This window comes from Arabidopsis lyrata, assembly GCF_000004255.2.
Source record: "Arabidopsis lyrata subsp. lyrata unplaced genomic scaffold ARALYscaffold_6, whole genome shotgun sequence".
Classification (NCBI taxonomy): domain Eukaryota; kingdom Viridiplantae; phylum Streptophyta; class Magnoliopsida; order Brassicales; family Brassicaceae; genus Arabidopsis; species Arabidopsis lyrata.
Genome location: NW_003302550.1, coordinates 12641814 through 12667464, shown reverse-complemented (window position 1 = coordinate 12667464; position 25651 = coordinate 12641814). Strand labels below are relative to the sequence as shown.

Genomic DNA, 25651 nt, shown 5'->3' with positions numbered 1-25651 from the left:
ACAACTATGGTTGATTTTCTTCTCATATCTGTGCAAATTTTGTCAGTCTGGGTACAACTAAGTACCATAGGTACAACTAAGTTCTAATGCCTTAGCCAATTTTCAGAATTTTATATAATATAAAAATTTAAAACCAAATTAAAAAAACTTAAAAAATGCATACACGATGGTAATGAAACTACACAACAAGTTTTTGACAAAAAAATTCATATTTTAAAAAAATACTGAAATTCTTACTCAAAATCCCACATTCATACACTAACAACCTTATACTTTCATGGTTACTTTGTAGATTTGAACTAAAATTTTATAAATTTTTGAAATACTTGTATTTTGATAAATATAAAAGCACAGATACAAATTAATGGTATTTTTATGAGGCAATATCATCGGTTCTACCAACAAAAATTAAATTAGAGTTGATAACAACTAGATTTACTAAAATCTCTATATTGTACAACTATGAGCAAAAATGTGCAACCGAGTACAACTGTACAACTATGAACAAATTTGAGCTATTATTTAATAATTGTTTTCAAAATAACGGCGCCAGGTATGCCATTTGTCAGATTTTTTTCAAAATAACGGCGCCAGCCGCCAGGTATGCCAAAATATCAACTAGATTCACTTTTTTTTTTTTTTTTTTTTCCAAAACCCTTACAAACCTACATATTTGTCAGATTTTTTGATTAATTTAGATTTTTTTTTTTTGGTTCAAATCCCTTAGATTATATTCAATACATAGATTCATACACAAAAAATATTAAGATTCAGATTAAAAGATTCATACATAATTAGAATCAGATTCAAAGATTCATACATAATCAAAAAACATAAACCCAGAAACATAGTTGTACCTAATCGTACCAGTTGTACCTAAACACTTAGATTTATACATCAACATGAGAGACCAGAATAAGGCTCTTTCTCCTTCTTCTTTCTTCATAAAGTAAGACTTAGATTTATACATCAACATCAGAGACCAGAATAACATTCACAAATAATCAAAAAACATAAACCCAGAAACATAGTTGTACCTAATCGTACCAGTTGTACCTAAACATTCTCCAAAGACGGTTCGACTCCTTGATCTTCCATGACATCATCCACTGCAGCTGCTGTCTCTGAATGCTTTGGATCCGATTGCCTTTGTCTTTTGGGATTTCTAAGCTCGGCAGATTGTTCACTTCTGATTGGTTTGGATCATATTGCTTTAGTCTTTTGGATCTTCTAGGAGAAGATAATCTTTTCCTTCTAGAACTAGATCCTCCTCCTCTAGTAGTAGTAATTCTCCTTAGTTCCTGCAACAACACATGATATTCAATATCAAACATTCAAAGGATAAACAATCTCATAATCTTTAGTTCTTAACTCATTTCATAAACCATCTATACGGAACAAATTCATCAAATCCGAATTGTAATCATACAACTAGTCACAGTGGCTATTAACAGAGGCAATTTCAAATCCGAATTGTAATTCAAATCCAAATTGTAAAACTCTCACAGAGAAGAGGAGAAGTTCTCAGAAGAAATCAAAACCTAATTAAACCCAACACAATCAATCGAAATTAGGGATCTAACAAATGAAATTCCATCAAAAATGCATCTGTTTCAAACAAAATCAAAGAGAACTACATCTCAAACTTTCATAGAGAAGAAGAAATCAGAACAAATCAAAACCTAATTAAACCCAACACAATCAATCAAAATGAGGGATCTAACTAATGAAATCTTACCAAGAGAAGACACGCCGGAGTTCTCACGGCGGATTCTTCGATTTTACGGTGGATTTCACGGAGAAGAAGAGAGAAGGACGATCTTTGGATCAATAGAAACGAGTGAAGAAGGAAGAAGAAGAAGACGAAAGAGTATCGAGAGAAGAGAGAAGAAGAAGGAGACGAAACGAGATCGAAAGAGTTAGGGTTAGAGAGATTCGGAGATTCACAGTCTCTAAAAGAGAGAAAACGAAGAAGATGAAAGAGTGGCGTTAGAGAGTTAGGGTTTGTGTTTCTTGATTTGGGAATTAAAAGATCCGAAATATGACCCAAAATATGTGGATATAGATCCAAAATCAGGTTGGATCAGTAAATAAATCGAAAAGCCCAATTTTATTTGTCTTTTACTATTTTTTTAAAATAAAATAACTAATTAAACACAAGTTTTTTATATGGGGGGGCTAAGTAGAGAATGATTTGAGGACATGGGGCCAACGAGATTATTATCCTACATATAAGTATATAACTATATAAGACTATATATCTAATTATCTATATACATATATAAACATGTGTATTTCTTCGGGTTTGTGGGTACCCTAAATGGGTAACGGGTAATCCCCGACCCGACCTGATACCCACAGGTAATCCAATACTCTACCCAATGAGGTAATTTTCTAATACCCTAACCCGCCCCAACCCGATTTTTTCGGTCCGGGTATCGGTTCGGGTATCGGGTCCGATTTTTTTGCCCAGGCCTACTCCTTATGTTGTCTCTTATATTTTCTGATGTATGATGAAATGTATGATGAAAACGCTGTATCTTGTTTCTTTTATCAAGTGATAATTTGGCCGACAAAAAAAAAAAAAAAAAAAAAAAAGAATTTGTAGTGGAATGTTAGATTTGATGGATGATCAGATTAGTTTGATTGAAGCAGCCTTATTTGTCTCTTAACGGGCTTCTTAATGGGTTTTCTGGTTGTCCACAAATTGTTGACCAAAATGAAGTGACAAAACGAATCTGATTGTTTCTCCCTAATTAATGGCTTCTTTGATTAAACTCTTTTAATAATTATTACTTAACAAAATAAATGGAGTTTACGTGACTCTACTGTCTCTCTTCACCATTCTCCAATCTCTCCCACAAGAACAAAGATAATGTGGATTCACCAAAAATTCAGAGGAAGGACACGACAATGGTGAATTCATACGTTCCTCTTCGTTTCACCATTTTCATCTCCTTCTCCATCGCAGCAGCTTCTTTCAAACTCGCCAGTTCCCAATCTCCGTCTTCCTTGCCAAAAGCCACCGCCGGCGATCTTCTCTCTGTTCTCGGACCATCCTCCACCGCGTCTTGCCTCAACCCAATCGTCTCTCGAGAAATCAAATCTTGTCTCAAATTCCTCGTCCCTTTCAAATCGGATAAATCTAAACCCGAATTGGGACGATGTTCGCTTCGCACTGGACTCTGTTCAGGAAAAATTGACGCCGTTGAGAAGCTGAGTAAGTTTGAAGAGGATAATTCTCTAATCTGGTGGCCACCGGAGTCGGTTCTAGAGCTAGCTCGTCTCGCTGTTGACTCCGGTGGTGATCCCGGTTCAATTCAGCGAACTCTCAATCCCAAAATGATCCCGGTTTGTCTCCAATTTGATGGTTTGATTTGGTTATTGTTCGTTAGATTGAATTGGTTAAATTTGGTTTATAGGTTCCTGATGTTGAACGATCAAGAAGAGATAGATGTCAACTTACAAGAAGTCCTTATGGTCGTCATTTTATAGCAGAGGTAAAAACATAATTTTGAACCATTGTTGGTCTTTGATCTTATGGTGTTGTGATCTGATTGATGATGCTAATGAACAGGAAGTGAACTCATATTTCGAGTTCTTGTTTCATCTAATTGAATCTAGGGGACCTAGTGTTGGATTGAATGTTTCGTTGACTCGATATGATTTGTTTCATGGTCATTTATTTCTTGCCTCAGAATCTGGACGCCTTGGAATATTGTAAGTCTCCTTTTCTTCTCAATGCACACTAACTACACTAGGGTTTTTGAAATAGTACTGTAATGAGGAAATTTACAGAGCAGTGTTGAATTTGTGTAAAGAATCAAAATCCTTGTTGCAATTGAAATTTCTTGAAAGGTTGAACATAGGAAATGATTATTGGAAGAATTTTCTAGCTGGTTACAAGATTTTAGTGAGTGTTGTTGATCAGTATCTGATTGGTGATGGTAGGTTTCATGCTAAAGAGTATCCAGCCTACGACAAGAAAGTGTTTCCTTACAACATGGGATATTGCCAGAGAGGTAATGTGTGCTCTTAGTCTGTGTGACTGTTACTTTTCCTGAAATCTCTTGAAACATAGAAATGATCACATAAATCCCTTAAACCTTTAGTATTATGATTGTATCTCATTTTTGTTAGGATCTGACATGAAATACGATGATTCAATGAACTTGAGGAATATCCTCTGGCTTGCACCATTACCCAGCAACTCTTCTCCAGATTGGCTTGCTCCAGGTATAATTTCTGTATCATCTCTGAGAGTAATAGAAAGAACTAAATTTCCTAAAGATCTGAACACTTCATAGTTTCAAGATGATCTTGCCTTTCACGACTTATGTCTAACATTTCTATTGATTCAAACAAACGCATCCATGAATTCTCTTGTTCATTCCAAAATTTTGTCCTGTGTTACGTTCATTAGAATTGCGAGTAACAATTGTAATGTTACCTTTTAAATCTTCCTTTTCTTTGATTGATCCGTAGGTGTACTTGTGGTGCTTGATGCGCATCCGGATGGAGTCATATACCGAGATCTCATCCCTGACTATGTCAAGTTTGTAAGAACAATATACGAAGGTTTGAACAACTCTAAGCCTTCTTTCATCTTATTCACCCTGTAGTATTTGCTTCATTGTACGTAGCTCACATGGATTATGCACTCAAAATATATTACAAAATTAAATGATTGATTGAAAATTTCCTGTCTTAACCAGATGATTTGGGAACAACCGCGGTTGATGTCAATTACTTGAATGTCGGAACTCACGAACCTGACTATCAGCTTTTCGTGTGCTGAAACCAGTTACAGATTCACAATCCCACAGTTGTCTGATTGAAACTTTGATTAAGATCTAGTTATTGGAGATGGTCAGAGGTTCAAGAACGTTCGAGTTAGTTGATAATTTAGACAGGTTTCAAGTGTATTGTGGGTTGCAAATAGCTTTAACAATCTCTCAGGTAATTGTATAAAGTGTCAGAGGGTTTAAACTTACTGGAAACGTTTAGGATTAGATTTGACATATCACTTGCCTTTGATTCACACAGTTTGTGGTGGTGATGTAAATTAATTAATTTCCAGAGCTTCAATAACATATTAAGGATTAGTTATTTTTCTCCAGATAACCATCTCCAACGGCTGCTAATACACAATTATTATAAAAAGCTCCGATGCCGGGAATCGAACCCGGGTCTCCTGGGTGAAAGCCAGATATCCTAACCGCTGGACGACATCGGATTTATTGACTAGACTTCTCTATGATAGATAATAAAGTACGATAATAAAGTACGAGATTGGAAATATTGTAAAGTTAAGGGACTCGAGTGCAAAACTCTTAAACTTCCCATTGACCTAAAAGACCACCGATTCATTAGAAATCCCTCTCACTGTCAAGAACCCGAGAAGTCGAAAAAGCAAACAGATTTCGAAGTTTCGTCGCCTCCGAGCTCTTACTTCTTCTAATCGTTCACCTTCTTGTGGAAGAGGAAGCCGATCTTCTTAGTATATAGCAAGGTTTCTCCGTTTCTTTCAGATTTTTCCAAATAACCAAATTAGGGTTTTTGTTCTGCTTTCATTGTTGGTTCTTCCGCATCTTGTGGAGGGTTTAATGTTATATTTCTCTTCTCTGATGTTTTCAGGTTCTTTACGGATCTCTAAAAGCTTCTGATTTGAAAAGATGGTAACTTGCTTAACGGACTTAGGGTTTTTCGTTCTTTCTCGTTTGCGTTAAAGTGTCAATTTTTTTTACTCTAGCTTTTGTTTTGGTTTTTAGCTTCCTCTATCGCTGCTCAAAACTGCTCAAGGGCATCCTATGGTAAGTCAAAATTTCGACCCTTGCTTATAATTTAGTTATAATGGAGTTGAGTTTAAGTGAGCATTGCATTAGGGATCTAAAGGAACTTCCTTTTTCTGAAATTTTGAATCCGTTTTGAATTGTGTTGGTAGCTCGTGGAGCTCAAGAATGGAGAGACATACAATGGGCATCTGGTGAATTGTGATACATGGATGAACATTCATCTGCGTGAAGTCATCTGTACATCAAAGGTTACCTTTATGCTTTTATATGTTGAATTGTTGATACAAATATTCATTTGTTAAGACTTTGTGATGAAACTTTGTGTGGTTGACACTCAGATATGTTACTGCTTTGTTACGCTGTAGGACGGAGATAGGTTTTGGAGAATGCCGGAATGTTATATCCGTGGTAACACAATTAAGTACCTTCGAGTTCCAGATGAGGTAATATATACTATTTGTGTATATGCCTCTTGCCTGATCTAGTTTTTTCTTTGTTCCCCTCTCTCTGGAATGATGATGCTTAGCCAAATCAGATATGTGCTCCAAGAGGCATTTTTCTGTTGAACCTTGAGTTCAGCAGATGATGTGCCCTCTTGTTGTAGTGCGTCTTAGACGATATCACAGGGAATGGTTTTGCCTGACCAGAATGTTGACTTACTTTTATCGACTTTGCTGTGTTGTGTTTCTGAATATCTTGAGATACTCTATTTTTAAAATTTTGTTTTCAATCCCTCTATGATCTAACATAATCACTTAAGAAGGACAGTCATATGCTGGTTCTATTTATGTTCTTACTGCTTCAAACTAGATTGAGTTGACTGACTTATTGATTTCTTCTCTCTTCAGGTGATTGATAAAGTACAGGAGGAGAAGAGTCGCACAGGTATAGTATTACTCATGTCATATTGTGCCTTTACTGAGATATGCTTTGAGTTGTTTTAGGTGTTAATATCTAGCCAGATTAGACATTGAGTATACTCCAATTGTAAAACAATGGTTAAGTATATGTGCAGATAGAAAACCACCAGGGGTTGGACGTGGAAGAGGACGTGGTGTGGATGATGGAGGGGCCAGAGGCAGAGGGCGAGGAACTTCAATGGGGAAGATGGGTGGAAACAGAGGTAAAAATACACAGCCAAAATTTGTTATGACCATATCCGTAGTTGTCTGCCACAATTGGATTTAAGCTAAACTCTTGTATTTGTTGTGGAAACAGGAGCAGGTCGCGGGCGTGGTTGATGCAACAAGTTTTTGGACTTTGTCAGTTTCTACTGCCAAATCTGCTAACTTCCCTTGCTAGTATGATTGTGGAGAAAACCAAAAGTTACATAAGAAGTTGGTCTGTTGTTGGTTTTCTATTAAGTATGTAAGGGATAGGGAGTGTGTTTTTCGATTCTCCTTTTTTCATCTTTTGGAAAATGAAATTTGTCTTTTGCCTTTTTGTGCAATTTGTGATGGTATATGAGATATGAACTTCCAATTTGTTTTGGAGAATACTGTTTCATTTTCGCTTAAAATTGAATCCGTTTGGTCTTGAATTAATATAATTGTTATCTGATAAAATCCTTGTGATAAAAATATAATTTGCTACTATCGTCTGACCATTTACGAATAATGGAATATGCCCGAGAATGAATACTTTGGTCGTAAGAATTTATTTTATTTTATTTTTCTCAACACTTAAATAATAGAAATATTTATTAAAAGATTACGTTAGACTTGTTTTTTTTTTTTTTGTCAAATTCGTTCATTTTTACACTTTTATCCGTTATTAAAAAATCCGTGGAGGTAAAAAACGCAAAAAAAAAAAACTTTCAAATTTGTTTATTTTTGTAATTTTATCCGTTATTTTTGATAAATGCAGAATAATCTTACGAACTCTAATATAATATGCAATGTAATGTCAAAGTTTTACGAATTGACGGTAGCAAATAAAGGCTACATTGCATATTATTTTGAATTTGATAGAATTAATCTGTATTTTTTCAAAAATAAAAAATAGTACCCAAGAAAAAATCCATACAAATTAAGGCATGAGCAAAACAAATGGTGCGTTCTACTCGTAGTAGAAGAAGCGATAGTCACCTTCCAAAGAACTGAAAGTGAATGGCGGAAATCAAAGTGGAGAGGAGTCTCGCCGGAAACAACAGACAAAGACTTGCTTCTCTCGACATCTTCCGCGGCCTCACTGTCGCCGTGCGTATCTCTTTCTTCTCTCTACTTCTGCCAAATTTCCAACTCTAAGCTTTTTAATTTTCTACTAAAACATATTTCGAGTTCTGCGTCTAAAAGTTGATGATTCTCGTGGATGACGCCGGAGGAGACTGGCCAATGATTGCTCACGCTCCGTGGAACGGCTGCAATTTGGCTGATTTCGTCATGCCTTTCTTTTTGTTCATCGTTGGCGTCTCCATCGCTCTTTCCTTGAAGGTCAATTAGAAACTCGAAAGCTCTCATAATTCTACAACAGTTTCGATGTTGTTGCATAAAAATTGGATTACGCACCTGTTTTGTTTTCAGAGGATTTCGAATAAATTTGAAGCTTGTAAGAAGGTGTGTTTTAGGACCTGCAAGCTTCTTTTCTGGGGTCTTCTACTGCAGGGTAATTTAACTTTGGCCTGTTAAACTTAGTAGCTTCTTTACTTAATCTAAATTTGGACACTTTATTTCTTTTGCTGTGAAGGTGGATTCTCTCACGCTCCTGACGAATTAAGCTATGGTGTTGATGTGACTATGATGAGGTTTTGTGGGATTCTTCAGGTGTTTTCTCAGGCTCAAGATCCATCTTTATGTATTTATGTCCTGTAACCTAGAAGGTTCATGTTTGTCTTATATCTGTTTTCATGTAGAGGATTGCTTTATCCTACTTGGTAGTAGCATTGATCGAAATCTTCACAAAGGACTTACATGAGGAGAATCTGTCAACTGGAAGGTTGTCAATATTCAAGTCATATTATTGCCATTGGTAAAATACCTGACATTTGAGTTAGTCAGAATTAAAATTTCATAAAAATCAGACTGAGAGTTTCAGATTAATCTTGTTTTTAGTGTATTCACAGGATTGTGGGTGTATCAGTTCTCGTGATTTATCTGGCTACACTCTATGGAACTTACGTTCCTGACTGGGAATTTGTTGTCAATGATAAAGATAGCATTCTGTACGGGAAAATCCAATCCGTAAGTCTTTCGATGTTTAGGAGAATGAGACTATTATTATGTCTTGTGCACTTCATGATAAATTCAGTGAATTCTTCCTAGGTATCATGTGGAGTGAGAGGAAAGCTAAACCCTCCTTGCAATGCTGTTGGATATGTTGACAGACAAGTTTTAGTGATCAATCATATGTATCACCATCCTGCGTGGAGACGATCTAAGGTTCAATATCCAATTTCCCTTTGTGCTTGCCTCTAGATTGACCATGTTAGCAATTTCTGACTGTGAAATGTTTTATGTCAATCCTTGTGCCTTGAGTATTTATGTCATAGAAGATAAAAGGAAGGATCTATATATTAGTGATATATTTCTCATGTCAATGGACTCAATCATAATGTGTTCTTTTGAGTTTTAGGCTTTCACCGATGATTCCCCCTATGAGGGAGCTTTACGCCAAGATGCACCGTCATGGTGCCATGCTCCGTTTGAGCCTGAAGGAATCTTGAGGTCTAATCTTGTCACCCTAATCACTAACTGAGCATTAGCATCATCTTCAGAAGTTTATAACACTCAGAAACTTGTGTGATGTAGCTCCATATCTGCTATTCTCTCTACAATCATCGGAGTCCATTTTGGACATATTATCATACACATGAAGGTCAACTTACTGGAATGAAATATACGCCTCAAGCTCCTTCGAACTTCACCGTTTTATCTTTCCAATATCATTATTTTAACATTACCAAGTTCTTGCAGGGGCATTTAGCTCGGCTGAAACATTGGATCTCCACCGGTCTTGTTTTCCTCACTCTCGGACTTACTCTGCATTTCACACACTGTGAGAAACACCTTGCCTTTTGATCCAACTCAAAACAGTTTCTTCTCTTAACATATGTGACAAACTCAAAAATGTTTTTGCAGTGATGCCTTTGAACAAACAACTCTACAGTTTCAGCTACATATGTGTGACCTCCGGTGCAGCTGCACTCGTCTTCTCTTCATTGTATTCTCTGGTAATTCTTGCTCCACCACATTGACATTGACAACAACGAAGACGTTTGACAAACATTGGACAAAACAGATTTATTGTTTATTGTTTTGGGTTTTCGCAGGTTGATGTATTGGAGTGGAAACACATGTTTCTGCCTCTAAAATGGATAGGCATGAACGCAATGTTGGTCTACGTGATGGGAGCTGAAGGTATTTTGGCTGCTTTCTTCAATGGTTGGTACTATCGCCACCCGCACAATACACTGGTAAGAAACAGTTACTTACTCTGAAAATCTCAAATGGGCTTTATTCTTCTCCTCTTAGTGGCTCAATTGAAGTTTACTAACTGTATTATGATACCTTTCTAGATAACTTGGATCCGAGAGCATGTTTTTATCAGAGTTTGGCATTCAAAAAGAGTTGGTGTGCTTATGTATGTCATTTTCGCGGAGATTCTCTTCTGGGGTTTGGTCACTGGTGTGTTTCATAGATTCAAGATCTATTGGAAACTCTAAGTAGACCGTGAAAATACCTACTCTATGTTGAAGTTGTACTAGTTATATTAGCTTTTCCCATGAACATGATCGAGAGATGAAACAGAATCTGGGAAAAGATTACGCTTATTATATTTTTATAATTTGTTGGGTTTAAGCATATGAACAACATACTAAGGTTCCACATTAAATAATTATGATTAAAAGGTTAAAAGATAAGTTAACATCTAAAAGATATTTATAAAAAAAAAATGTCGTAAAAAGTATACAAATTTAAGAACATCTATGTTGATCCACGCAGTAAGCAAAAATGTAGATAAATAGTATAAGGAAATACAGATGATTGCAAATAGAAAAAAGTTCAAGTTGCAACAAAATTTATTAATAAACAATTTCATAATTAAGAATTCTAAAAAATTTAATAAATCCATAGCTTTTTTTTTTTTATTATAATAAATCCGTAACTTGAACAGTTGATGACACATTGATGCAAATGCAGAACTGTTGAGATAATCGTTGAAGAAAATACATATACATGAAACCCATTATTCATTTTCACGTCCCGTTTCGTTTTCTCTTGTACCTCCTCTATTCCCTTCAACGATGTGGTGCTAACGATACATAAAATGTATATATTCAAACTGAAACTCTGGAATCATCTAAAGTATATAAACATAAAAAGTTAGAATTCTGTATTCTAAACTTATCATCCACAAGTAATAAATGTTGTAAAAAAAAAAGTAAGAAATGTTGAGTTCTTCTTTTATATCATTCATTGTGATCTCATCAATAATGTATCTCTATACTATTAAAAGAGAAATACAAATTGAATTCATTTTGAATTGGGTCGGGTTAAATTGAAAAATTAACACAAATTGACCCGAAATTAAAGCAAACGGATCTTTGAGTATAATTAACTTTTTTAAACTGACCCAAAATTAAACCTCGACTAATAACGGATACTATTGTTTCGCAATAAATACAATCGGATACCGATTAGAAAAATAAATATTTAAACAATCAAAACAATCTCGACTTATATGATATCTTCTTAATTACTCGATTAACCATTAAATGCATATACTAATAAAGTATTCCTTTAAATTATACCATTAACAAGCAAATCTACCATAAGATCTTTAAATATGGATACTAATAATGTGGATTTTATATTGCTAACAATATAAACCAATATTTTCCAAAACCTATTTCGCTAAGATGATTTTTAGAATTATTCAACAAGATGTATTTATTAAATTTTGTGAATCATCAAAAATAATAATTAATTTTTAATCATTATATTTCACCTCTCAAAGTTTCAATCTCTCATCTAACAAATAAGATACAGATTCTATTATTCCTATGTCCAAACTCTATTTTGTTGTATGACTAAATAATATTCCCATTAGAGCTGTCAAAGCGAGTTGATTCGTCCCGTTAAGCCCGTTTTGTGATAGGCAAAATATATTTTGACATATAGTTAGTCGGTCCACACGACCCGCGGGTAGCATATATGAAACACAAACCCGTCCCGCAAATGTATGCTGATTTGCGGGGTTGTCCGTGGATTTTGTTTAATTAATTTTAAAGTAACGTAAATTTAAAATACTACTAAAATAAATAAATAAAAGAAAATTTAGAGAAAATAATTTTATATATCATTATATTTATAAATATTATAATTTCATTTATTAAAAGTTTTTTAAATTACCAAATATTGAATAAATTATATTTTTATCAATAAATACTAACATGCGGGCTGATCCGCCAACCCGCGGACGAAAACCGATTAAAAATCAATCCATGTGGCCCGTTTATTTACGGGTTTAATATATTTTCCCAAATCTGCCCCATAGTGAGATGATTTGGGCTCGACCCACGGTTTTTGACCTATTTTGACTGCTCTAATTTCTCTGAATCGACTAATTTTAGAATTCTAAAACATAAAATTCCATTTTGTAATCATAATTAATATGATCGGTTTAATTATAAACAATTTAACATTTTCTCTATAATTCGTTATTATGAATATTTATATGTACACTACACGATTCGCTCTACTTAAAACACGCACAATATTAAAATCAACGTATGTAAACCAATATTCTCCCGCGGTGGACCGCGGGTCCGATCCTAGTAACGGAAAAAAATAGCAAACAAAAGAAAAAGAATTTCGAATATATTTACTATTTGTAGCATATGCACCACATTTTTTTTTTTTTTTTTTAATTTTAAATTTCCATTAAATAAACATTACAAGGCCTAAGCCCAACAAAGCCACATGGCCCAAAATAAAAACACAAACTGCAGACAACCTGCACGACAACAACAAACAAACAAGTTAAAGCGAAGCACCCCTGGTTTGAAACACACCAAACCAGGAGGAAAGGAGAGACCCTAAAGAAGAGGAGGGACGTCGAGCCCTAGACAAAGGATCGAGCCTGGCTCGAATCGTGAGGTTGATTTCCTTGATGATGGACTGAGAGGATCGATTTGAATCCGAATGTATGCGAGAATTTCGCTCCCTCCAAATAGCATAAATGGAGGCCTGAAATAGGAGTTTAAGAATGTAAGAGACATTCCTATCGCGAGAAGCAGTCTGAAGCCAAATTAGGCAGTCCATAAATTGACTTGGAGGAGTTAAATTCGCCTTGCGTGTGTAATAACTCCAGATTCCAGAGCTAAACGCACACCTAAAAAAGAGATGGTCGCGAGATTCATCATGTGAGGAGCACAAAACGCAGGCAGAAGGGACAGCCATGTTCCAGCTGCGGAGCCTATCCCGAGTGGGAAGACGATTCCATGCCACCACCCAGCAAATGAAAGCGTGTTTCGGGATCCGATCCTTAAACCAGACAGATTTGTGCCAAGGAATGATTGGGCCAATCGGGTTAAGAGCTAACCAAGTTTTTGCCGTGGAGAACCGGTTAGACGGTGCGTTTTGATCAGGTTTCCACAAATAAGTGTCGTCCTGCTCACAATCAACCATATTCTCAGGAGAAAGTAACAAATTCCGTAAGAGAGTAATTACTGGATTCCTGCTTCTGGAAGAAGAGATCCACCAGCTGCGACCCCTCAGTGCATCCCGCACCACAGCATTCGTAGGCAGTCCAGTAACACGAGGACCAAGAGGCCCAACCAGATCGATTAAAGGCCCATAATCAGTCCAGTTATCGTGCCAGAAGCTCGCGGTAATTCCGGACCCAATATCACAGACCAAAAAAGGCCTAGCACACATTCTTAGCTTACATAAGCTCCTCCAAATCCAACTTCCAGAAGTAGCGGGGTTTAGTTCCCAAAAATTCCTGTTTCTTATGCACCACATTCGGTTGGGGCCGAGAATGTAAATCATGATAAGTTGTAGAATAGAGATTTGTAGCATAAGCACCACGTGAAATCAACGTTCATGTTGCAAACAACCACAGTCACACCTGCAATCAAATTGACAAAGCCCAAAAGGACCTTTAGGATTACGAAGCAAAAGTAACTGCTAGATCAAAAAAAAATTCAGAATCTTTGTTGATTTGAAGAAGGTAAGTGGATGAATAGAATTCACTTTTTGAGTGGAGAAGGAAGACGATGAAAGCGGTGGAAGGTTAGCTTAAAGGACAAACCGGGAATTGGTGAGGGATTGGGCTCAGCGGTCGAGTAAGAAGAACGGTTTCGAGATCTGATTGAAAATTGTCATGTTCGTAAAATTAACTGCAATTTTGTGCAGATTCAATGGTGGTTTAGCAAAAGTGAGTGGAGGAATGATTGTGATAATTGATTCTGGTATATATGGTGATTTGAAGAAGATCAGTTGATAAAGGTGATCTAAGTGGGAAGTTCATTTGAGGATCGTGGAAAACCAAAAAATCCAGATCGTGGTTTTCTTTTTTAATTAAAAAACAAAATCGTCGAAGGAAATATTTAAAATCAAATTTCAGAGAAATTGTTTTTTAGTTGTGTTTAGAAATTGTGGATGACACGTGTCGCAACTACAATCAAATTCATGATAAGTTATGTAATCAAATTCATGATAAGTTATGTATAATGTTTATAAACCTTGAGTCAGAATCCTTTGTTGATGATATAGGCTTTGTATGTGCATTTCAGGCCGGTTTCACCGATCTACCCGGATTGGAACTTAAATATCCGAATGATCCGTATCCTACTGTTTCCCACAGTTTTCTCTTTCACCTACACTGTGGATAGTAATTTTCGATATCCTCAATACCCTTATCCTATCCGCAATTGCTAATTTTCGATATCCTAAATACCCTTATCCGATCTGCAATTGCTATTATCCACGAACCGGTATGCTACCACCGATCTACCCGTACTAGGACTTAAATATCTGAATGATCCATATCCTACTGTTTCCCAATTTTTTTGGTTTTTTGCAATTGCTAAATGTTGATATCCGAAATACCCTTACTCGATCTGCAATTGCTAAATGTTGATATCCGAAATACCCTTACTCGATCCGCAATTGCTATATCCGCGAACCGGTATGGTACCAAAAGACTCTAAAGGAAAGAGAGGGTTTGGTCCTTTGACCTGACGTGGGAATGTGTAAGCGAAGAAAAAGAGCTTAAAGACGTCTCACACCAAAAGCTGCTGCGGAAGAAGAAGACGATTCACTTCTTTCCCGCCACTTTCACTATCTTCCTCCAAAAACTCCTCCGGTGGAGAGCAAAGATGTTGTGGGTCGACAAGTACAGGCCGAAATCACTCGACAAGGTCATCGTTCATGAAGATATCGCCCAAAATCTCAAGAAATTGGTACGCCTTTTTGTTCAAACCCTAGGACATTTTGGGGATTTTTCGATGAATTGGAAGCTAATTTTCGATTCTCCTCTTAGGTTACCGAGCAAGATTGTCCGCATTTGCTCTTCTATGGACCGTCAGGTTCTGGTAAGAAAACCCTAATTATGGCGCTTCTCAAGCAGATATATGGTGCCAGTGCAGAGAAGGTATCTTTCTTTCTTAAACCCTAATATCGTTCTCAGTAGTAAAAGATGAAGACTTTGAACCCTAATGCTGTTGAGAAAAGTAAATTGGTTGTTTTTTGCATGTTGAAATGTTGTTTTTGATTTAGGAAGTTACTTTCACTTTAGATTGATGTTTATCTTCTTATTACTACTTTTTTGGCGTATGGCAACTGAGAAATTGCTTGATTTACTTGACTGCAGGTCAAAGTGGAGAACAGGGCGTGGAAAGTTGATGTGAGTTACACATTGTTTTCTGTTTTCGTTGCTTTTGCTTCTAAAGATCTTGCTGCTTGATGTCTGTATTAGTCTTGTGCCCTTGTTGGATCAGTAAATTGTGTTTCCATCTTACTTGTGAACGCAGAGATGTGAATTGTGTTTGCTATCAATTTCTTTAGTTGGTGGTTCTTCTCGGTTGATTCTTCTTTTAAACATGAAAACATTGTGATACTTGTCAATTTTATTTTCTTTAATCTTCTGTTATGTTAACTTTGCACAATGTAGGCTGGGAGTAGAACTATTGATCTGGAGCTCACTACATTGTCAAGCACCAATCATGTGGAACTTACTCCAAGTGATGCAGGCTTTCAGGATCGATATATCGTTCAGGAGATAATTAAAGAAATGGCCAAGAACAGACCAATTGACACGAAAGGAAAGAAGGGATATAAGGGTAAGAATTAGTGTTCTGCCTGACTCTTTTTCTATACAACAGTATCGTCAGGGCTCTTAGTATTTCTTTGAAGCATCTATGAAGAGTGAGGCTTTTATAAGGGCGTTTGATGTCTTCAATTCGTATACTGCTGTGGTAGATCTGGTCTACATTTTATGGTTCATAGTATAGTTCTCTTTTTCTTTTTCCTGTTCAGTTAGATGGTTGCCTCGTATATCTAGTTTTAAGACTTTTTGTTCAGCTGAATGTTTCTTTATACATCTAGATGGTTCTATGTTTTTGATTATCAACTTGTCTCTGGTCTCTTACATGCCTTTATTACCTGCCAAAGTAGTTCAACTTCTTTTCACATATGGATTTTGGATGATGTCTGATACATGCGATAAGTACTTGGTTGTGCCCAAATGAATTATTTTGTGTATGTGTGTGTGTGTTTTTTTTTTTGGTTTGGGCAGTGTTGGTATTAAATGAGGTTGACAAGCTCTCACGAGAAGCTCAACATTCTCTGCGGAGAACAATGGAGAAATACAGCTCATCTTGCCGTCTCATCTTATGCTGTAACAGCTCTTCGAAGGTTACCGAAGCCATTAAGTCTCGTTGTCTCAATGTACGCATAAATGCACCTTCGCAGGAAGAGGTACGTAAATGCACCCTATTTTTTTGTAAAATATTTGTTTATATAATACATGAGGCTGTGTGTCTAATCCGGTGTTGAGAAACCAAATCTTGTTTTGTGGCTTTTAGTGGCTTTCTAAGAGCTAACTCATATCAAATCCTGTCTTAAAAATGCGCATCCTATGGGAGATCTCGAAATTTCATTTCATTTTTTTGTTCTTTAGATCAACTCGATGTAGAAATCAGTTCGTACATATTCTTGCCATTTTTGCTGTGTACGTTTCACTAGATTGGCAAGAAAAAAACAAGTTAACTTGTCTTTATGTATCTGCTTTTATCCTTACTAAGAAATCTTTCATGACTATCACTGTTCATGTGATTATACTATTGTTCATGTGACTTTAAAATATACTATGAAGAATCTGTAGTTGCTATCAGAAATATTACATAAGATTCAGTGTTTGCTTCATTTGGCCTGTGTAAACTTTCTTGCAAAAATAAAGTATGCAAGATTATTGTTAACAAAAATATAGGTCTCTTTTACCAGATAGTGAAAGTGTTGGAGTTCGTTGCAAAGAAAGAAAGTCTGCAACTGCCCCAGGGTTTTGCTGCTCGTATTGCTGAAAAATCAAATCGCAGTCTAAGAAGAGCTATTTTGTCACTTGAGACTTGTCGTGTCCAAAAGTAAGCATCATAAACTGTATCTATGCAGACAATAAATGAGTTTGATTCTTTTGTTGTTTCAAGTTTTAGAAAATTAACTTTACGTTACTTTAATCTTGATATTCATTTTTTCTTTGTAGCTATCCGTTCACAGGTAACCAAGTGATATCTCCCATGGATTGGGAAGAGTATGTTGCTGAAATAGCAACTGACATGATGAAGGAACAAAGCCCTAAAAAGTCAGACTCTAGTGAATCATTTAGTTTTACAGTATATAACTTGAAACATACTTTGAATTTATCATCTATTGTGTGCTTCTTCAGGTTATTTCAGGTGCGTGGAAAGGTGTACGAATTGCTAGTTAACTGCATTCCACCAGAAGTCATTCTAAAGGTCTTAAACAACCTAATTCAGTTATATATTATGTATTTGGGTCCCTTGTGTCTTTTTTTTACCAATAGTTTATGCTTTCCCAGAGACTTCTTCATGAATTGCTGAAGAAACTGGACTCAGAGCTGAAGCTTGAAGTCTGTCACTGGGCCGCATATTATGTAAGAATATATGTATACCGCTCTTAGTCTTAGCTTGCGAATTTGATTTCTCCTCACCATTATCTCAACATCTGTCTTCTCATTTGAGCCTGAGCTCCCGTCCTTTTGTTTTTATGGCTTGCTTGATGATATTTCTTTGGCTCTTCTTACAGGAACATCGGATGCGATTAGGTCAGAAAGCCATATTTCACATAGAAGGTATATAAAACTCTTCTAGTTATTGCATATGGCCCATATAGGCTACATAAAAAAATATCATCTTCTTACTTTGTGTTGGTGTTACACTGCAGCATTTGTGGCCAAGTTTATGAGCATATACAAAAATTTCCTCATTTCAACATTTGGGTAGAGAAGAGATGCTCCAAATCGAGGAAAAAAGGATAGGCTTGCACTTGTACTGTTTTTTTATGCGTGATCCGAGGTTCTGAAGTTAAGGTTTCTTTTTAGTGGGTCGTTTTAGCTTTTGATGTTGCAGACTTTCTTTCCCTCAACTTGACTGTCTTAATTTCATTAACTATGGAAGTGGTTTGGCCTATCAGTCCGCAACAAAAGACTAGCCGATTCGGAACAACACAACAAAAAGTGGCTATTCGATTTGCAACTCTATGGGCTTGATGAGAGTTAAGAGCTAAAAGATGTTGAAATCCTGTCAAAGTGAACACATTAGATTTTTGCGGTAGGGAACAAAGTCTACCGAACATAGGCTTCACCTTCAGTAGCCAACGAAGAACGAAATTTAGGCAAATCTTCGCCCACAATCCTGAATCTCGTTTGATCATTTCTACTAACCTAACCTTCGCTGATCCAAGTTTTGTCCGCCCATACGGTGCATCAATGTTGCACTTCATGATATATATATATATATATTGATTGTGGACTCCATTCATGTGAGAAGGGAATGAACGCTTAAAATATCGACCTTAAAGATTATAGAGAACATTGGATGAGACAATGAGATTTCGCCATAATTGCTTTCTCAAAAAACTGTAAGTTGATGGATTTAATGTCTCGGAATCCTAGGTCTCCTTCCCTTTTAGGAAAGCTCATTATGTTCATGAATTTCCAATGTCTAATTCCTCGACATGTATTGAAATCCTAGTAGAAGTGGGCAAACATGAATTCATGGCAGAATTTTGGGAGAACCGTAATTCTGAGAATATTTTCCCTTTTTAATTGGGTAATATATTCCCTTTTAAAAATTTCTAAATATCTTTATTTTTATTTTTATTTTTTTTGTCAACCACACATTAATTAAAAAGTCACTCCATAAATGGTTGTCCAATCAGGATGAGAAGAGTTTACAAAAGTAACTTCCGAAAGTAGAAATCTAGAAAATCGAGCTAAACAACCCACCTTAGAATTACATAAACGGAAAATAGAAACGTTTCTGTTTTTAAATTGGATCGTTTCTATATTTAAAAATAAAGATATTTTTAAATATAGAAACGTAATTAGTGGACACGATCCAAATTTGGTAGTATTTGTATCCGACTTTTTGGCAAAACCGGTGTAAGAGTTGGGTTAAATATAACCCGAACAACCAAATTTTTATGAAGTAATTTTTTTTATCGGATCGGATACCATTTGTGTCCGAAAACAATTTAACCACCCGCTAAAAGTACTTCAAAAATACTAGTATAGATTTAGTCATAACGCATTTACAAATTTGTTATATTAATTTCAAACCTACGCAACGCGTAGTACACAACGCCTAGTGTATTATAAATTAGTTATCAAAAAAATCACAAACTAAAATCAATCCTATAGAGTTTAAACGAACTAAAAGTCATTTCAAGTCTCAAGAATTTCATAGTATTTTCCTCGGAAAATGCTGCCAATCAAGGGCGGACCCACTAAAGAAATGGGGAGGTCACCTGACCTGGTCAAATTATTAAAACCTGTGTGAATGCATAGAAAACCTTAAAGTTCGTGTAGCATATTTGGCTAAAATCTGTGTTTTAAAACCCCTTGAACCCATGTTCGACTCTCCAAACTGACTGTTTTGGTATTTTTTTATTTATAATTATGTTTATTCTTTTCTTAGTCTCGAAAATCACTATATCAATTTTAGGATTTAGTATAAGTTTTTGTTGATTATGAAAAAACTTAATTTTTTTCTAATATATTTAATGTTTGTGTAATATATTTCCGTAATAAAGTATATGATTTACATTTTTTAAATCACTAATTTTTTTATGACCCTGGTAAAATATATTCCTGGGTCCGCCACTGCTGCCAATCATAAGAACTTTTGTGTGAACGCTTTAAAAGTGGAAACAACGGGTGTCTTAGGTTCATCGACTGATTCAGAGGCGGAAGGAGGAGTGCCTTCTGCATTCATCTCAGCTCTTAGGTCATGGATGCTTTGCTCGAGCTCATTGATCCTACTACACATCCCCATCTCATTAAAGACATTTCTCAAATCCTTCACTCGACCCGCTTTGCCTAACATGTTCTCATGAGATAGATTAAGAAGACAACATCAGGAGTCAATCCATCTCTAAGCATGTCCTTATATAAACCATATGCTTCTTCTACCCACCCAGCATTACCAAGTCCCTTTATCAGTTCTGTGTACGCATAAACCGTTTGAAAGCAACCTGCTCGTTTCATCTCCTGGAAAAGATGTAAAGCCTTCTCAACTTTACCCTCCTTAAAGTATATTCCAAACAATATATCCTTCATCTCATCAAACAACCTTACCGCAGAATCATCACGGCCTAATTTTTCATATAAGGATATAAGCGCAGAGTAAGTAACCATGTCGGGAAAACAGCCACGTTCGTTACACATCTCAGCGTAAACCTCATGGACTTTCTCATGGAGTCCTTCTTTCATGATCATCGGAATTACCGAGTTGTAAGTGCTAGAAGTGGATATGCACTTGCGTTCTTTCGCCTTGTAAAAAAACGACAAAGCTTCGTTCATCTTCTTAGCACGGCTAAATACTTTTACAAACTCAAAGAGTACTGATCGTGTTCGCGGGATGCGTATCAGGTTTTAAAAATCCCAAATAACACAATTAATAAGCTGCAAGTGCACAACAATCAATCGAAGTACTTAGGATATCGAATCCACAGAGAGAGAAGTAATTCGGACAAGTCGTTAGACAAAGTAAAGCTAGGACAAAATAATAAAGAGGGGTTGGTTGTGGTGTCACGGTTTGCAAGTAAAAGTAAATAAGAAAGCAAGTAAAGAAAGCAAGTAAATGAACGCGGGAAATAAAGCAAGTAAATCAATAAGAGACAAACGTTGGGCATAAGGGTATCGCAGGGGGGTTCAATGATCGCTATCTAAGAAATACTAGAATTAGGTTTGTTTACTTCCAAGTCTCGGACATACGAAACACTAAGATTTGGCTAACCTTATGTTATAGAATTAGTCGGCTAAAATCCTTATACTCTGTTACTCAACTAACGCAGGCAACGACGCATATATCAAAGCAATAAGATCAAGTTCGATTATAGTCCATAAAACCCTATAACTAAGTGGTGTGTGCTTGTTATAACACGATACACATTCGTAAGCTAGGTCTAGCGTATTAAACAACCTTGTGAGCAATTTAAACACTTGGGATCACGAGTTAGGACATAAATCTAACTACATGCATTAAGAAACAACTTACTTAGAAAGAATACAGTGTAAACGATCAAAGAAAACCCTAAGTATCGCCACTTAAACGATCGATCATGTCCCCCCTTTGATTAACCCTTTAAACCCAACTAGAAAACTACTCTATGGTTAAAGAGATCATCAAAGTAAGGTTTGATAAACTCATAAGAAAGAAAGGGATAAGAACTGAATAGGGTTTAGAGATTACTTCTTTGAATGTAGAATACAAGAGGTAAGACTTCACCTTAATAGATCTTAGAGAAAGCAAGAGCAAAGAGAGTGAGATTTGGTGATTCTTCAAAGCTTCAATGGACGACGGCTGCAGCTCTTCGGCGGGGGCAGAGAAAGCTTTGAGGCACGGGTGAAGGCACACTAGGTTTAGGGCTTTCAACATGTATTTATAGGTTTCGAGAACCAAGGGTTAGGTCTAGGGGTAAAAGCGTCTTTTCCCGTAGATTAGGTTAAGTGAAACTTGCGTCTCTGGACAGGGTAGAGGCATTAGTGACCGGGGTGGGGATTAGGAGGCAGCCCGGGCTCGGCCCTTGTGACCGGTGCGGTCTAGAAGCTCCGGAACGGTTGCATAGCTTCTGGCCGGTCTGGACATGTCTTCACTCTTCTGGTCATAACTTCTTAACGGATCAATGAAAAGCTCTGATTCCACTTCGAGACGAATCTTGACTCTTCTAGATTTCCATAGCCACCAAGATCTCTTGATTTAGTAACCGGGAAGACCTCTAACGGATGCCATACTTTTGACGTACAGAAACTGTCTTGAAACGGGTTTTGATCGCCTTTTGGTCTTTAAAGCTCAAAAACTCTTAAAACCTTCTTGGCTCCATAAATACTTGAATAACTCCCTCTTAGCTCTGAAATCACTCCAAATGCTCCCTAAAACATAAGAAAACAATAACAAATATGGGCGAAAATCCCATGTTATCAAGTACCGCTGGGCTAAATCCAACATGTGGGCTACGGATCACCTCTTCCATCGTTGCATATATTTCAGTATTTCACCATAAAGCCTAGCTTCTTCAAGGCAACGTATTAATGTCACGTAGGTGGAGATATCATGATTAAAGTGTCTTACTTTAGCCGCCCACTTGAAAAACTGGATCTTGACATTTATGTTAACTTCTATCTCGAGGACTGAACAAACAAATTGATGATCAACTTTCTGCTCATACCACATAAGGGCACACTCAGTATCGGATTTCTACTTTGGAATGTTCAGTATTCTTATGAGTTTTGGATCATCCAGCATCCGCACAGCCCAGAAAATACGTGGATCAAAACATATGTTTGGGTCAAAACCATTAGAGCAGAAAGAAGCCACATTTTTCTTTTCCAAATTCCTTTTCTCCTAAAGCCCTAAACCATCAATCTCGAGAATAGGCTTAAGAGGAACAAAGTGTGGAGATTACCTGAAAGTATCCGAGGGGGGTACTATCTTTGTCACACTATTCCCAAACTTCAATGTGGCGCTTGAAGATCCCCAAATCTACAAGAATATGCAGATCCAACTCCAAATCACAGGTGCTCCACAAGTCGGAAATACTTATGCGGCGACACTCCACCATCAGATGGCGTACCGAGTCCAAAACCATGCTATGGATCTTAGCCTTTCTAGAGATACAGAGGATGCTCTGCTCATTCAGCTGGAATCACAACATAGCCCTTCATGCATACATATTCCAAGAAAAATCCCTAGAGAAGAACTGGTCAAGTTACTTCCTAAATCATGGGTGACGAACTATGAGAAACTCCATGATAGAAGTATTCCAATACAATCGGTGGATTCCTCTATTCACAGAAGAAAAGACGGAGCCGTAGAGATTGCCTTTAAGCAACAAGAGGAAAAGCCAAGACCAACAACTTTCTGCACAGAAATCAATACGATCTCTCCAACAGACGATAATTTTGATGAGAAACTATACAAGCAACTACCTGACATTCCAATCGAGTCGTTTGATTCACTCGGAGATCCTGTCTACTCATTTGCTGATGATACAAGTCACAAATTTCTTTGATGTTTGTGATTGTGAAAAGTGCTTAATAAACAGTTCTGATGAAGAAGACACACCAAGACGAAGAAAGAATAAGTCTTCTCAACAGATTCTCAAAGAGCGTTATGAGTCGGGAGACCCGCAAGTCGGCCTACTTGGAGAACCGAGCGGAAGAAACTTTGAATACAATGTATTATACCCAAGTAATATTTTGACCCATGCAACTCCAGATATACAAGAAGTTCGGTTGAGCTACATGTGTGGTCCTCCATCAGATCAAGCACCATCATTCCCATCACAAGATTTTGAAGAAAACAACATCAAGCACTCGTGGAAGATCAGAACCCCGAACATAAAAAATCCAGATGATTCAATAAAGCAAATCAGCGCAGCAGAAGCAATGCTAAATTGGCAATCAGAAAATGCGGCAACTCAAAATCACCTACTAAGCCAAATTGACAAAAAGGTAACCTTCATAGACCTCTCCATCAAAGATATAATCAGGAGAATTTCTTCTCTACACCAAGAACTCCTTCATCTAGCCATTACTGTTTCCATAAACTCACTCCTCATGTACCAAAAGGAGTCAGAACTAAAATCCCTCAGAGCCCAACTAAATTCCTTACAAAATCAGCCAAAACCCCAGCCAATGCCATATGACCTTTTTACACCTTATCCTGTTTATACTCCACCTCATACGGCCCAATCACAACATTTATCTTTTTCCCAAGACCCAAGTGTTTTTTGCTCATCCTCCTTCCTACCAACACGAGTTGCTACAGAAAAACAAGTCACAAAGAGGAAACAATCAACAGAAAAAGAAAAGGAATATGTTCCAAGTACTTCAAAGTCCCAAAACCCGCCTGAAAGAAGTGAAGATCAATTTATGGTAGAACACGCCAATCTAATTTCTACTTTCCTTGAGAAGGTTGCTAAACAAGAGACAAGTTTAGAGCGCAAGGTCAAACCAAGAAGATCTGGAAAGATAAAAGAAGAAGCAGAGGACGAAGTACTAATCCCACATTTCATGATGGTAGAACCAACTGTAGAAGAAAATGACATGGTCAGCGATGATGGGAACATATACGAAGAAGGGAGAGAACATAAGAAGCCTCCACCAGAGTGGAATCCAAGGTTTGATGCTGAACCACATCATGGTTTCTCTTTTGATGAAATTCCTTCATCCAAATGGCGAGACAAGATCTATGAGATGCATGCTTGGCTTACAGAACATTTACTCCACCTAGGAGCCACCCTCCCTACGGTCATTGACAAATTAGTCTCCAAATTCCAAGGACGACTCAGACAATGGTGGATAAGCCTTGGTGAGTACCGACAGTTGCAAATACGTCAAACTCCTTCAATTGATGCATTAGTCGGACACATCCACAATGAGTTTCTTGGAGCATGGAATCACTACACGGACCAGGCAAGGGAAGAATATCTCAGCATGAAGTGTTGTTCTTTCAAACGAAGAGATCTAGAAAAGCACTATGGGAGGATGTCTAAAAGGTTCTACGCCCTAAACGGGATAGATGACGTCAATCTTAAGCAATCATACTTAAACTCACTTCCAGAACCACTTGGAAACGAGACTTCTAGGATGCTTTCTTTCAAGAATGCAAATCTTGCTCAAGCCTCTTTAGGAGAAATATTCTAGACATCTCTTGCAGCTCTAGAGAAGTTATGCAATCACTAAAAGTTTTTAAAGCAAATACAAGAAGAAGGAAAACTCCTTGGAAGAGCATGTGATCGTCCAGATCTCTCCATTAAATGCAAACAAAAGAATTGTGGATGCACAACAAGTTACAGAAAAGAAAGAAGATTCAAGAAGAAATGGCACAAGAAGTATCCTTAACTGTCAGGAAGAAATAAGTGGAAGTTCTTCAGGAAAAAGTCACAAAGAGGTTTCAAGAAATCAGATAGATGTTACATCTACAAGAAGAAAGGTCATTACGCAAAACAATGCCCAAACAAGAAGAAAAGAGATAATCTACTCGGATACTTGGCCCAAATCGAAGATATCGATGACTCCGACATTGAATCCATTTTCTCTCTTGACGATGAACCATAAGACAACATAATTCTAGCTATGGGTATAGAACAAGATGAAGACTCTTCAGATGG

At 36.8% G+C, this 25651-nt stretch overlaps 6 protein-coding genes, 1 non-coding gene and 1 pseudogene across 9 annotated transcripts; 5 read left to right on the top strand and 3 right to left on the bottom strand.

Annotated features, from left to right (window-relative positions):
- The first annotated feature begins 2759 nt into the window (after positions 1-2759).
- Positions 2760-5110, top strand: LOC9310420. The gene is made up of 7 exons (XM_021021291.1): positions 2760-3351; positions 3423-3500; positions 3578-3720; positions 3952-4022; positions 4141-4236; positions 4486-4578; positions 4716-5110. Exons 1-7 carry the CDS (start codon positions 2914-2916, stop codon positions 4796-4798), a joined length of 1002 nt encoding a protein of 333 aa, XP_020876950.1. The 5' UTR covers positions 2760-2913; the 3' UTR covers positions 4799-5110.
- A 54-nt stretch (positions 5111-5164) lies between these two features.
- TRNAE-UUC lies at positions 5165-5236 on the bottom strand. The gene has a single exon. It is a non-coding gene; the product is annotated as a tRNA-Glu (tRNA).
- Positions 5237-5369: 133 nt separating this feature from the next.
- On the top strand, positions 5370-7360 carry LOC9310419 (sm-like protein LSM4). The gene is made up of 8 exons (XM_002874306.2): positions 5370-5512; positions 5638-5678; positions 5772-5813; positions 5945-6043; positions 6161-6238; positions 6644-6680; positions 6811-6918; positions 7014-7360. Exons 2-8 carry the CDS (start codon positions 5676-5678, stop codon positions 7034-7036), a joined length of 390 nt encoding a protein of 129 aa, XP_002874352.2. The 5' UTR covers positions 5370-5512; positions 5638-5675; the 3' UTR covers positions 7037-7360.
- A 493-nt stretch (positions 7361-7853) lies between these two features.
- On the top strand, positions 7854-10605 carry LOC9310418 (heparan-alpha-glucosaminide N-acetyltransferase). Of its 3 annotated transcripts, XM_021021263.1 has the most exons (13): positions 7854-7993; positions 8090-8227; positions 8318-8399; positions 8481-8557; positions 8647-8762; positions 8857-8974; positions 9056-9172; positions 9366-9457; positions 9542-9608; positions 9707-9788; positions 9872-9963; positions 10063-10206; positions 10309-10605. In XM_021021263.1, exons 1-13 carry the CDS (start codon positions 7904-7906, stop codon positions 10453-10455), a joined length of 1362 nt encoding a protein of 453 aa, XP_020876922.1. In that variant the 5' UTR covers positions 7854-7903; the 3' UTR covers positions 10456-10605. The 3 variants fall into 3 exon arrangements, with proteins under 3 accessions (XP_020876922.1, XP_020876924.1, XP_020876923.1); XM_021021265.1 differs by lacking the exon at positions 8647-8762 and having other exon boundaries at positions 8481-8538; XM_021021264.1 differs by lacking the exon at positions 8647-8762 and having other exon boundaries at positions 8846-8974.
- A 2038-nt stretch (positions 10606-12643) lies between these two features.
- On the bottom strand, positions 12644-13759 carry LOC110227175. The gene has a single exon (XM_021020573.1). The coding sequence runs from the start codon at positions 13757-13759 to the stop codon at positions 12776-12778; it is 984 nt and encodes a 327-aa protein (XP_020876232.1). The 3' UTR covers positions 12644-12775.
- A 1227-nt stretch (positions 13760-14986) lies between these two features.
- LOC9308329 (replication factor C subunit 3) lies at positions 14987-18460 on the top strand. Its single transcript, XM_021021283.1, has 11 exons — positions 14987-15201; positions 15282-15392; positions 15612-15644; positions 15912-16080; positions 16536-16717; positions 17243-17379; positions 17499-17597; positions 17682-17751; positions 17835-17909; positions 18062-18107; positions 18200-18460. Exons 1-11 carry the CDS (start codon positions 15118-15120, stop codon positions 18256-18258), a joined length of 1065 nt encoding a protein of 354 aa, XP_020876942.1. The 5' UTR covers positions 14987-15117; the 3' UTR covers positions 18259-18460.
- A 1688-nt stretch (positions 18461-20148) lies between these two features.
- LOC9308328 (pentatricopeptide repeat-containing protein At3g16010) lies at positions 20149-20837 on the bottom strand. The gene is made up of 2 exons (XM_021020572.1): positions 20432-20837; positions 20149-20354 (listed from the first exon to the last, which is right to left on the bottom strand). Exons 1-2 carry the CDS (start codon positions 20835-20837, stop codon positions 20149-20151), a joined length of 612 nt encoding a protein of 203 aa, XP_020876231.1.
- A 2152-nt stretch (positions 20838-22989) lies between these two features.
- Positions 22990-25184, top strand: LOC110227174 (annotated as a pseudogene).
- The last annotated feature ends 467 nt before the right edge of the window (positions 25185-25651 follow it).

Coding starts and splice junctions, on each gene's coding strand:
- LOC9310420 (XM_021021291.1), top strand. CDS start 2,914: ATGGTGAATTCATACGTTCCTCTTCGTTTCACCATTTTCATCTCCTTC. Junction 3,721..3,951: donor TCTGGACGCCTTGGAATATT/GTAAGTCTCCTT, acceptor TGGTGATGGTAG/GTTTCATGCTAAAGAGTATC. Junction 4,023..4,140: donor CATGGGATATTGCCAGAGAG/GTAATGTGTGCT, acceptor CATTTTTGTTAG/GATCTGACATGAAATACGAT.
- LOC9308329 (XM_021021283.1), top strand. CDS start 15,118: ATGTTGTGGGTCGACAAGTACAGGCCGAAATCACTCGACAAGGTCATC. Junction 17,598..17,681: donor AAGGAACAAAGCCCTAAAAA/GTCAGACTCTAG, acceptor GTGCTTCTTCAG/GTTATTTCAGGTGCGTGGAA. Junction 18,108..18,199: donor AGCCATATTTCACATAGAAG/GTATATAAAACT, acceptor GTTACACTGCAG/CATTTGTGGCCAAGTTTATG.
- LOC9310419 (XM_002874306.2), top strand. Junction 6,044..6,160: donor AAGTCATCTGTACATCAAAG/GTTACCTTTATG, acceptor GTTACGCTGTAG/GACGGAGATAGGTTTTGGAG. Junction 6,239..6,643: donor ACCTTCGAGTTCCAGATGAG/GTAATATATACT, acceptor TTCTCTCTTCAG/GTGATTGATAAAGTACAGGA.
- LOC9308328 (XM_021020572.1), bottom strand. CDS start 20,837: ATGAACGAAGCTTTGTCGTTTTTTTACAAGGCGAAAGAACGCAAGTGC. Junction 20,355..20,431: donor GTGGGTAGAAGAAGCATATG/GTTTATATAAGG, acceptor AGAACATGTTAG/GCAAAGCGGGTCGAGTGAAG.
- LOC9310418 (XM_021021263.1), top strand. CDS start 7,904: ATGGCGGAAATCAAAGTGGAGAGGAGTCTCGCCGGAAACAACAGACAA. Junction 7,994..8,089: donor TCCGCGGCCTCACTGTCGCC/GTGCGTATCTCT, acceptor TGCGTCTAAAAG/TTGATGATTCTCGTGGATGA. Junction 9,458..9,541: donor GAGCCTGAAGGAATCTTGAG/GTCTAATCTTGT, acceptor TGTGTGATGTAG/CTCCATATCTGCTATTCTCT.
- LOC110227175 (XM_021020573.1), bottom strand. CDS start 13,759: ATGTGGTGCATAAGAAACAGGAATTTTTGGGAACTAAACCCCGCTACT.